Raw genomic sequence first — 13099 nt, 5'->3', positions numbered from 1 at the left:
ATCAGGTTTTGCATGATTGTAACGCTAATCCTCCACACTGTATAAAGAGGTATATGGTTCATGAAATGGCACTAGTGCATACACAAAAAGAGGGAAGGCTAATTTCATAAGAGTGAACCTAACTAACCTTCTTCTCAAGTTATTCCAATGGTTATTGGTGTTGTGTGAACCATTTGAGGTGCAACACTTGGGGCACTAAGCTTTTAAAGGTTCAAGACTTCAAGCTCCATCAAAAGGTATGCCATTCTACTAGATTCTTGTATTGTATATACTTCATATTGTGCTAGTTAGGATGAAACCTTGGAATATTGAATATTTGCATGTATAATAGCGAAAACATAGATCCAAGGTTTACAGGGTTGCATGTGCACCATAGGAGTTTTAGAATGCTCAAATCCCATCAGTTTAATGGTGAAATCCAAGGACCAAAACCTATGTCAAACCCTAGAATACGGATTTTTACAAGTTTTAAAGGTTCATCCACCTTATGCATCCAAGTTTTCCTTTGAAAACATCACTATGAACAAAATATGTCCATGCATGGTCTTCAAACCGTGATGCATGTTATGAACATCTAGTTAAAGAGCTTGATGATCAAAGTACATTGTTTTTTTTGAACAGCGGGAATTTTATTAAAACACTGGAAAGAAGCTAGAAAAAGAGACATTACAACAACTTACAAGTAATAGCCGGGTTATAAAGCCAATTAGTCCACCCTGTCTTAGCTTTACTACATCTATTAGAAATAAAAAAAAACACCTCTGAACCAACTCATCAAAAATAAAAGATTTCCTAGGCATCACCGATCCAAAAATACTAGCATTTCGAAAATACCATAAACACCAAAAAGTAGTAATAACTACCGCTTCAAAAGCTTTTATCTGACCACCTCTCAAACCAGTGAACTGAGACCAAGATAGAATGGAATCAATGGATAAATGCAATGGAATCTGGACATCCCACCAAACAGCAACATGAATCCAAATATCTCTCAATTGGTTGCAATCGGCGAAGAGATGTTCAACCGACTAAACTATACTGGAACAAATAGTGCAAATGATTGAATTAATCATAATTCCTCAATGAGATAAACTCTCTCTAGTGGGGATACTCCGCAACTGCAACCTCCAAATAAACATATTTAACTTGATAGGAACCTAGTTATTCCAACTAGTCTCACCACCACCTGTAAGCAACAACGCATTATCGATAAGAGATCTAGCAGACGAAACTGAAAAAGAATAAAAAACATCAATAGACCTTCCCAACCGATTTGAAAAATAATGAAGCTGACGATCATGCAACAAAGCGCTAAACACATCCCACTGGGTCTGCTCAATACCACCTCTAGGAACTCGCCTGAGAGAATCAACACTCCAACCAACCAGAAACCTATCCTTAATGGAGGCATCCCGATGAACATCCAATGCATAAATCCTAGGAAAAGACAATGCAAGAGGTTGATCACCTTTCCAAACATCATGCCAAAAAGAAGTGCTACTCCCATCTCCAACCCTAATTGGACAAAAAGAGATCAAATCCACACCCCGATCTCTAAGTTGAACTAACATCCTAATAATCCCACTCCAAGGACCTGTCCACCCTCTTCGCAGCGACAGAGAAAAACAACCCCCATCAGAACCATGTAAAGCTTTCACCACCCTGACCCAAATCAAATTAGAGTTATAAAAGAATATCCACTACCAACGAAAAAGAAGGTACTGGTTAAAAGAAAACAAACTTCGAATTCCATGACCACCCTCTTTTTTATCAATTAAAACTCTATCCCAACGAACCCAATGCATACATGTTTCCTCTAAATCTACACCCTAAAAAAGTCTACAACGAAGAGCCTCTAGAGAATTCAGAATAGTAATGGGGCCATAAATTTGGACATCAAATAACTACCCAAACTTCCAAGAACGAACTTAATCAATGTAAGACGACCTCCAATAGATGAAGTCTTCGCTTTCCAACCGGACAATCTAGCACGTAAACGATCCTCAATAATAGACCAAGCAGACACTCTTGCCATATTTTTTTTTCCAACAGGAACACTTAAATGAACAAATGGAACCGAATCTGGAAGACAACCCAAAGTAAAAAGCAACTGACTCCACTTGCAAATTAGAAACCCCTACTCCGATCAACTTATTTTTTTTTGCAAATTAATTTGAAGACCCGAAGCAAGATAAAAACACATCAAAAAACGTAAAAGACATTTGGCATTCTCTGGATCCCAATTAGAGAGAAAAACAACATCATCAGCATAAAACAAATGGGAGATGTGAACATCACCGATAGAGACTCCCCGAAAAACATTCACTTGCTGAGCTTTAAGCAGAGTGACATGAAACCCCTCCATAGCCAAGATAAAAAGAAATGGAGACAATGGATCTCCTTGTCTCAACCCTCTAAAAATCTGGAACTCATCAGTAGGAGAACCATTCAGTAAAACCGAGGCCCTAGCCGTATTCAAAAGCTCATGTATCTAGTCACACCATACAGAACCAAAACCCATAATATGCATGATCTCCAAAAGATACTCCCAAGATAAAGAATCGTAAGCCTTCTCAAAATCCACTTTAAAAATCATAAGAGGATATTTCCAAGCTTTACTCCAAGCTACCACCTCATTCCAAAGAAAAGGGCCATCCGAAATTTGTCTACCTTTATTAAAAGCAGACTGCTCCAAACTAACAATATAACCAATAACCTCTGCCAACCTATTAGCTAACAACTTACCAATAATTTTGTATTTCCAACCAATAAGACTAATAGGTCTAAAATCTCTAATAACCTTCGGGTCCCGTACCTTAGGAATGATATAGAAAAAGGAAGCATTACAACCCTTAGGGATAAGAGAGTGAGAATAGAAATGTTGCACAAACGCCACCACATCCGAAGAAATAAGATCCCAGTAACGCTTAATGAAACCGAAAGAAAAACCATATGGACCAGAAGCCTCATCCGAACCACAATCCCAAACCGCCCTTTTAATCCCCTCTAGAGAAAACGGAGCCTGGAGGAACTGAACCTGATCCTCTGAAAGAATATGAAACAGGGAAGGATATGTGGAAGGACGTGTCACTCTATTCTTAGAAAAAAGAGATTTGTAAAAGTTATGAAATTCCTTTTTAACCCTCCTCGGATCATCAATCTAAACACCATCAACCATAACACCTTAAATTGCTATTTGGCACCTTTTTCTGCTTATTGCTCCATGAAAAAAAAAGCAGAATTTTCGTCCCCCTCAATACACCACTGGACTTTTTCCTTCTCGGCTAGGTCCACTCTGGCAAGGTGATCTAAATCTGCCAACTCGTTCAACATTTTTACTCTCTATTCATGAAGGTTAGCCGTACCATCCCCCGCTATAAGAAAAGTATCTATCGATTTAATCTTCTCTTGTAATAGTTTTCTTTTATTCTCCATACCATCCTGAATTTCATGGTACCAAATCCTAAGATTAGATTTTAGAAGATGGAGTTTCTTCTTAAAAATAACCTAGGGATTAAGGATACCCTCACAATCAATAGCTGTAGACCAAGAATTCTGAACTACCTCATCAAGACCAACATGATTAAACCAAGAATGGAAGAACCGAAAAGGCTTAGGGCAATAATCAACAAAGTGTTCCATCAAAAGGACAGATCGATGATCCGGGGTTTTCTTTTCCAAAACCAGCCCTGTGAGATGAGGAAAGAATACCAAAAGTCCCTCTAAAACCAGAAATCGATCCAACATACTAAAGCTAGAACCCCACTTATCACTCCTAGTGAAACAAGGACCACCCAAAGAAATATCTAACAGATTCACATCCTCAATAAACTAATTGAAAACCCTAGCAGAAGCAGGATGAAACTGAGACCCCATACATTTCGATTCATCATGAACTACATAAAAATCTCCCTTGAGAACGAATTCCCTAGAGCAAGAATTCACCAATTGAACAATCTCTCCCCAAAATTGTCTTTTACTATCAATCCTTTGCGGAGCATAAACTAAAAGAAAAACCACCTCTACTCGAGAAGAAACCCAAACACACTCCACTGCTACAAACCAATCCGAAGAAATCACCCTTTTTTTAATAAACCAATTCTGATCCCAAATGACAAGAATACCCCCCGACTTGCCACGAGAAGGAGAATAAGCATATAAAAATGAAGCATTTCCCAAAAAAGAACGCGCCACCAAGAAATCAATAGACTCCATCTTCGTTTCTTGAATAGCTAGAAAATTAATTTTAAATTTGTGACATAATGATTTCACCGAACCCCTCTTATCTAAACACCTCGCTCCTTGAATATTCTGAGACATACAATTCGTAAATTAATTTTTTAAAATTACCTCCTATTTAACAACTCTCTTAACATGTTCCAAACAACCATCCATCTTAAAACCAATTTTTTGACCCGTTTCCATCATTTTTTTTATTTCCTCCGACATAGAATTTTCACTATAACAGCAATCCGATTCCAAATTATAATCACCGTTGAACCTGTCAAGAAAACCTGGGGGATGTGACAAAGAATCCTCCGAGACTTCAACTCCCGACATCCGAGCATATCCACTCGAAAAACCAATTAGATCAGTCTGTGAATCATTATTCAAACCAACACGAGGATTAACTAGGACCTGGACCAAATTTTACTCATTAGAAGATTGCAACGACATATTAAGAACAGGAGGTGTAGGCGCAATTTCAGAAGATTGAGAAGTCTGTTGTATAGCCTCATTCGTAAATCTTGTTGTCGGATTTTCAGAGTCGACCGGACACGCCTGGAACTCCGAAAAGGACTGAGTTGGAGATAGAATCTGAATTTTTCATTCACTGAGGTTGCAGACTGAGTATAATGCACATTTTCTACAGATTTATTCCCATTTTTCCCTTCCAGATCTTGATTATCATTCCTGTGATTTTTACCCTTGCCCCAACCATTAAAACCTGTTGCCACATTATTCCTTCTCTCCTCTTCCTTCATTCTTTCCATTGTTTCATAAATACCAAACGGATCCAATGATTCTTCAGCATTACCATTCGAAGAAGAAACTCCATTATCATTATCGTTATGATCAAAAAAATCCCCCCCTTCACAATCTTCAGGTTCATCTTTCAGAGTATATAAAACAAAAGAAGGAGTCCACCCCGGGGCCTCTTTAATCCTGATATTGAACAATTTACCCTCCACCCTAACCTTCACCATATCATAGATTATATGTTGAGAAGTAATTAGTATACAAACACGATTCTTGTACACATCTTCCCCTAAATCATCCTCCATTTGAGCAATTGATCCCCACTTAGACAAAGTTCTTCTAAATGAATCCTTACTCCAAGCACACAATGGTAGTCCTTCAATATCTACCCACATTATATATTCTAATGGAACAAAATTCCGATCCCACTCACGTTTCTCTGGTAACCAATGATCCATCACATCAGAACTCATTAAGTTTTTACATGCATGGTTAGATTTAAATTCAATCAATACCCGTAAACCTCCCACATATTTCATATCAAAATCTTCAAAACCTTCATCTAAACAGAGCATACGCAGATTAGGGAGAGTATGAAAGTCTCTCGCTTTCACCAAACAAGCCCTGTTATACTTTTCCACAATGAAATCTCCATAAGATAAGTCAATAATCTCCGCTATATGTGCCTTACTAGCATTCGCCACATGTGTTCCTTTAACTATGCTTGCATAAGAATTAAAAGGAGACAAAACCTATGAATTATAGACTGGATTTTGACTAATTTTCAACTCAATCTTCTTTTTCAGTCGATTAGTGTCCTCTTTTTTTTTTTTTTTTTGAAACGAGGAGATGAAGCAAACATCTTATACGTTCGAAACCATACCTCACAAAGACAGTTGCTCATTTGATCAAAACTACGAACATTAGAAAATCTAACAAAACCGAATTGCTTCCCCATTCTGGACAATTTTTTCGATATGAAAGCATCCGCCATATTTCCCAGACGACCACAGACCCACCACAAATCATCAGCTTGTACTGACTCGGGAAAATTTGTTATATAGAAAGACGAAATGTCAGAATTGAGGACATTACCTTTTACGTCAAGTCTTCCATCATGAACCCTAGGATCCCGATGCATGTTCCTCCTTTTACTCCAATCATTATGACCCATCTGAAATTTCATAATAATCACTTACGGAAGAAGTATCTACCGACGTTAGAACCCGCCGGTGGATGGCCTATGAACACGATCAACAGATTCTGAAATCACTGGTGGATGATCAAAGTATATTATTAATAGTGCATGTAAATGATTTTATTCATAAAAATGTAAATATCATTTTCTGTTCTAAATTTTTTTTTCTCATAATCCATGTAAGATAATAAGAGGATATGAAAATATCAAAAGTTGTTTTCATTTCTTTGATTCATTATAATTGTAACAAGAAAATGAGGCCATAAATCCTTTAAAATACTTTCTGAGGTCTATAAATCCTAGATAAATTCGTGGATGACCCTTAAAGCAAAAAATGGCCTCTCATTAACTTTCATCGATTTTTGTTACCGTTTATTATGGTTTTTAATTTTCTCTTTGTTTAGTTCCAAATAATCATAAACCACTTTAGGGAATGTGAAAAGATTATCTATGATTTTCCACAAATCTTACCCTGTGTGGGATACTCAAAAAAATAATTTCAGAATTTTTCATAATGCATAATTGCATATCTATTTTTGCACGATCTTTGTGTTTATAATGGACTAAAAACGGGAAAAATAGTTTTACTTATCCAAAATTCATGAAAATTTACCAAAATACTATATAATATATTAGGATACCACATACAAATTTGTACAATTTTTGTCTTTGTAAGCTATTTTTTTTTTCTATTTTCCTAAGATTAAATACACTTAAATCCACAAAATCAGACTCCATTACATAAAAATTATCTTTAGTATTTTTCTCAGATTATATACACTATATATGAAGTTTATAAAAAGTTTGGTAATTTACCTTAACATTTTAATAATTATTCATGAGTTAATGATTATTTAAGTGTAAAAAACAAAGAAAAATAGTCAAACTGATTGAAAAAATAACATTTATATTTTTGAAAGCTTCTATATGTTCAATAACACTAGTTCAAAAAGTTTGGGGAATTTTTGAAACTACTTTCTATTTATCTCCATATTTTCTAGAATAAATGCACAAAAATAATAAAATCGAGTTAAACTATTTAGATATACATTTTCATATTTTTTTTTACAGCTTAAGTATGTTGAAAAAGAGTAGTACAAAAAGTTTGGATAACTTTGAACACTTTTGTCTATTTATCTCCATTTTTATTAGAATATATACATAAAAATAATAAAAATGGGTTAAACGGTTTAGAAATTCATTTCCATATTTTTCACAGCTTAAGTATGTTTAATAACAGTATTAAAAAAAGTTTGGGTAATTTTGGAAACAGTTTTCTTTTTATCACCATTTTTGTTAGAATAAATGTACAAAAATGATAAAATAAGATTAAACTGTTTAGAAATCCATTTTCATATTTTTCCCAGCTTAAGTATATTTAATAGCAGTCATACAAAAAGTTTGGGAGTTTTTATCTTCTAAATGCTATTTTTTCACAAATTTATATTGATATGAAGGCTTAAAAATTTGGAAAAATAGCTAATCACATCAAAACTTCAAGGGATGAATTTAGGGAGACCTCTACTATATTTGGAATGAAAAAGTAAAGTTTGAAATTTTTTGGAAACTATTTCATAACATGTTTGGATTTTAAGAGTTTGAAACACCTTTATGTTGAAATACCCTCAAATAATATCACAAAAATCTGGATAATAATATAATAAATTGTCTTAATCACATGTGTTAAACTTGGTTGCTATATTTTGCTTATTGTGAGCATTCACGTATTCCCCTATTTTCGTTTTGTAAATGTTTTGGAGTAGAAAAGCATGTCCTAAACTATTTATGTTCTTTGTATTTAGAGTAAATTACACGAATGGTCCCTATGGTTTAGGGTAATTTATATGTTTGGTCCCTAACTTATTTTTTTAACTCGGAAGGTCCCTATTGTTTGTTTTTGTTACGCGCTTAGTCCCTGTCTTACCTAAACAAACTATTTTTCCTTTGATTTTTTTAATTTATTTAAATAAACACACCCCAACCCCACCCCTTCACCTTACCTTACCTATCCCATTATTTTTTCTATATTTAAATAATAGTTTTTTAAGTAAGACGGGGACCAAGCACGTAACAAAAACAAACAGTAGAGACCAAGCGTGTAACAATAACAAAAGGTAGGGACCTTCCGAGTTAAAAAAATAAGTTAGGGACCAAACGTGCAAATTAACATAAACCATAGGGACCATTCGTGTAATTTACTCTTGTATTTAATTGACTCGTATAAACTTGGTTGCTATATTTTGCATATTGTGAGTATTCACGACTCCCCCTATTTTCAATTTTTAAACGCTTTGGGGTGGAAAAGCATGTCCTAAACTATTTATGTTCGTTGTATTTATTTTGACTCGTATGAAACTTGGTACCTATACTTTGTATGTATGTGTATGTTACTTTAATTCATGAGGACTGTATCACGATTAAGTCCTTGGAATCTCTCCATAAAACTCATTAACTCTTTTCAACCTATGGCTATTATGGATAACGCTATCAGGAGGTTGCCAACTCCTCACTCGTACGATTCGCTTGAGTGCATTTTACCATTTTATTCTCTATGTTTGCGATACACATAGTAGTCAATAGGGCACGATTCGCTCATTAGGCTTGGGTTGTGAACTCATGAATGGAATCTTTATGCACATACAAAACTTGTATTCTCTTGTTAGAAAGGACACTTCTATACTTATTTTAGCAATGAAACTTGTATACTTATTTTAGCAACAAAAATTTTATGCTTAATATAGCAAGGAACTTTGTTTCTCATTATAGCAACGGACTTTTATTACTAAACACTTATATACTTGTTTTAGAAATGAAATTGTTTGTTTCTTGTAACAACGAATATTATTTCTATTCTTGAAAACTCATTTTAGCAATATACTTTTATTTATGGAAACTTTTATTAAAACTTTTATTTCGATTCTTGAAACCAATATTATTTTTAATCTGTGAGTAATCACCAACTATTTTTATAGCTGACACTCGTCTTACATGCTTTTTCAGGAATCATCTAGTAAGAGGCACGTAGAGACACAACACTTGTAGGGGCATTTGCATGTGTTGACTTTTAAATACATTGTAATTTCTTTTAAAAAGTTGTTCAAAATCATTGTAAATTTGCAATGATTTTTAATACTATGGTTGGTGTTGTCTTTAAAATTTTGCTATCACACCCTTTGTACTGCCACAGCCCTTGTTTCCGCTTTTGCGGGGTATGACATAAATGGTATCAGAGCCGAAGGTTATAGAGAATACCGGTTTTCCTTTGGAGAACCACAACTATAGCCAAAAAAATTCAAAACATTTTTAAAATATAGAACCTACTAACGGTATAACTAATTCGAGTACGCATTATTGGACTTTAATTAAGTATAGTCTGGTCAACTATGCTTAATTAAGGAAAATTAATGCGAGGCTGGAAACGGTTATAGTAGAATTATGTTCAAAACAATTTTCAACATAAACTTTTGAAAAACAAAATTTTTCGGTGTGCATACGGGCATTGCGTATTATAGGCATTCATCTTTATACACTTAGAAACTAAGTGCACTTTTATAACAATGCCTTTATTTAGAATTACTCTTATCCCTTATCAATTGCTAGGTTAACCACTTAGGTTATATCACTAGCCACTCTAGAAGCAATGCACTTAGTATTGAGAATGGGTATCCCTCGGTAGCTATTGACTTTAGATGTAAGGTTAGTAGCTAGATATACACTAGTACTAATCTTAAGTCGAAACCTATATCAATTACTCCTCAATACCTCTTCATCATCTTCTTACAAGAGTTACAACTAGGAAAAAACGTTTCAATATTGACACAAATGATAATTGGAGCATCCCGTAAGGAGGTAGATGAGTCGCCACTAAGTAATCACTTGGATACCATTAGCGGGCATTCCAGATTCGACTCACAAGGAGACACGGAGGTTTGACCCATAAGTGAGACCTTATTACTACGCTATGATTTAGCTCTATGTTGTTTCCACCTTGATTTTAAAACTTAACATAGAATGCCCCTTTGACCTCTATAAAAGGTCGTAAACTACATTGACACCATAAAATGTTTTTCAAACAATTCTTCTTGTCCTTTATCTTGGGGGAAAAGACATTGGTACTCGCCTTATACTCTCCTTGTACTCGCCTTATACTCGTCTTGTACTCGCCTTAGTATTTAGGTAAGATTAGCTACACTGACATACTTATTCCTTACTTCTTAATATTCCATCGAAAAGTTATTTTGATTCATTGGTTTTATTTATCATCGATAAAATATTTTATAACCACTTCATTCAACTTAGTAGACATTTCCTAACAATGTAAGTCATATTCTCGCTAAAAATCCTTTGACAACTTGCTTTAACTTAACACTTTTCTTCAAAACTCAATTTAACCAATATTGGTTTTAACATTGCTATTGCAATTTCATTTAAAATCCATTTCAATGGATACATGTGCTTTTAAGGGTATAAAAACTATTTTAAACCTTGATTACCATTTTGAGACGTTTTCGACAAACTTAGAAACATTTTCTTTTGTAGAGTGTTTAAACTCTATGCTACAAAACTTAAACATATGACATTGAAGTGCATATTATCTTAAAACTTTCATCGAACCTTCAAAACAGTTTGTTTTGACACTTCTAATAACGTTCCCATATAGACATTGTAATTTACTTTAGCGTGCTTTCTCAATACCCAACATGATATTTATGCAAATTTCTACTTCAAACATGTTTTTAAGACCTCTCTAATGCTTGTATTTCAAAATATACCTTATTTGTGTACTTTGCTTCAATATAGTTTTATAATCTTTGTAAGCTATTTTTTTCAATTTTCTTAAGATTAAATACACTTAAATCCACAAAATCAGACTCCATTACATAAAAATTATCTTTAGTATTTTTCACAGATTATATACAATGTATATGAAGTTTACAAAATTTTTGGTAATATACCTTAACTTTTTAATAATTATTCATGAACTAATGATTATTTAAGTGTAAAAAATAAAGAAAAATAATCAAACTGATTGAAAAAATAACATTTATATTTTTCAAAGCTCCTATATGTTTAATAACACTAGTTCAAAAAGTTTGGGGAATTTTCAAAACTACTTTCTATTTATCTCCATTTTTTCTAGAATAAATGCACAAAAATAATAAAATTGGTTTAAACTATGTAGATATATATTTCCATATTTTTTTCCCAGCTTAAGTATGTTTAAAAAGGGTAGTACAAAAAGTTTGGATAATTTTGAAAACTTTTGTCTATTTATCTCCATTTTTATTAGAATAAATACATAAAAATAATAAAACTGGGTTAAACTGTTTTGAAATTCATTTCCATATTTTTCCAAGCTTAAGTATGTTTAATAACAGTATTAAAAAAAAGTTTGGGTAATTTTGGAAACTGTTTTCTATTTATCACCATTTTTGTTTGAATAAATGTACAAAAATAATCAAATAAGATTAAACTGTTTAGAAATCCATTTTCATATTTTTCCCAGCTTAAGTATATTTAATAGCAATCTTACAAAAAGTTTGGGAGTTTTTATCTTCTAAATGCTATTTTTCATGAATTTATATTGATATGAAGGCTTAAAATTTTGGAAATATAGCTAATCACATCAAAACTTCAAGGTAAGATTTTAGGGAGACCACTACTGTATTTGGAATGAAAATGTAAAGTTTGAAAATTTTTGGAAACTGTTTCATAAAATTTTTGGATTTTAAGAGTTTGAAACACGTTTAAATATGTTGAAATACCCTCAAATAATATTACAAAAATCTGGAAAATAATATAATAGTTTGTCTTAATCACATGTGTTAAACTTGGTTGCTATATTTTGCATATTGTGAGTATTCACGCATTCCCCTATTTTCGGTTTTTTAAATGTTTTGGGGTAGAAAAGCATGTCCTAAACTATTTTTGTTCTTTGTATTTAATTGACTCGTATGAACTTGGTTGTTATATTTTGCATATTGTGAGTATTCACGACTACCCTTATTTTCAGTTATTAAATGTTTTGGGATGGAAAAGAATGTCCTAAACTATTAATATTCATTGTATTTATTTTGACTCTTCTGAAACTTGGTAGCTATACTTTGTATGTATGTGTATGTTACTTTAATTCATGAGGACTGTATCACGGTTAAGTCCCTGGAATCTCTCGACAAAACTCATTAACTCTTTTGAGCCTATGGTTATTATGGATAGCGCTATCAGGAGGTTGCCAACTCCTCACTCGTACGATTCGCTCGAGTGCATTTTACCATTTTATTCTCTATGTTTGCGATACACATAGTAGTCAATAGGGCACGATTCGGTCATTAGGCTTGGGTTGTGAACTCATGAATGGAATCTTTATGCACATACAAAACTTGTATTCTCTTGTTAGAAAGGACACTTCTATACTTATTTTAGCAATGAAACTTGTATACTTATTTTAGCAACAAAAATTTTATGCTTAATATAGCAAGGAACTTTGTTTCTCATTATAGCAACGGACTTTTATTACTAAACACTTATATACTTATTTTAGCAATGAAATTGTTTGTTTCTTGTAACAACGAATATTATTTCTATTCTTGAAAACTCATTTTAGCAATATACTTTTATTTATGGAAACTTTTATTAAAACTTTTATTTCGATTCTTGAAACCAATATTATTTTTAATCTGTGAGTAATCACCAACTATTTTTATAGTTGACACTCGTCTTACATGCTTTTTAAGGAATCATCTAGTAAGAGGCACGTAGAGACACAACACCTGTAGGAGCATTTGCATGTGTTGACTTTTAAATAAATTTGTAATTTCATTTAAAAAGTTGTTAAAAATCATTGTAAATTTGTAATGATTTTTAATACTATGGTTGGTGTTGTCTTTAAACTTTTGCTATGAGACCCTTTGTACTGCCACA

At 33.1% G+C, this 13099-nt stretch overlaps 1 protein-coding gene across 1 annotated transcript; it reads right to left on the bottom strand.

Annotated features, from left to right (window-relative positions):
* Nucleotides 1-1157: 1157 nt before the first annotated feature.
* LOC145096012 (uncharacterized) lies at nt 1158-4215 on the bottom strand. The gene is made up of 6 exons (XM_079033798.1): nt 3872-4215; nt 3565-3775; nt 2507-3160; nt 2221-2422; nt 1929-2082; nt 1158-1662 (listed from the first exon to the last, which is right to left on the bottom strand). Exons 1-6 carry the CDS (start codon nt 4213-4215, stop codon nt 1158-1160), a joined length of 2070 nt encoding a protein of 689 aa, XP_078889924.1.
* Nucleotides 4216-13099: the final 8884 nt, after the last annotated feature.

Source organism: Lactuca serriola, chromosome 3 (assembly GCF_051521515.1).
Source record: "Lactuca serriola cultivar US96UC23 chromosome 3, Lser_US96UC23_V15, whole genome shotgun sequence".
In the NCBI taxonomy this organism is placed as follows: Eukaryota; Viridiplantae; Streptophyta; class Magnoliopsida; order Asterales; family Asteraceae; genus Lactuca; species Lactuca serriola.
This window is presented reverse-complemented; position numbering and strand designations above follow the sequence as displayed.

Excerpts from the sequence above, each read along its gene's own strand:
- LOC145096012 (XM_079033798.1), bottom strand. The coding sequence starts at position 4,215 with ATGGAGTCTATTGATTTCTTGGTGGCGCGTTCTTTTTTGGGAAATGCT. Across the intron at positions 3,776-3,871 it reads GATGAATCGAAATGTATGGG|GAGTGATAAGTGGGGTTCTA; the intron begins GTCTCAGTTTCA and ends TTGTTTCACTAG. Across the intron at positions 2,423-2,506 it reads ATATTATGGGTTTTGGTTCT|ATTTTTAGAGGGTTGAGACA; the intron begins GTATGGTGTGAC and ends GATGAGTTCCAG.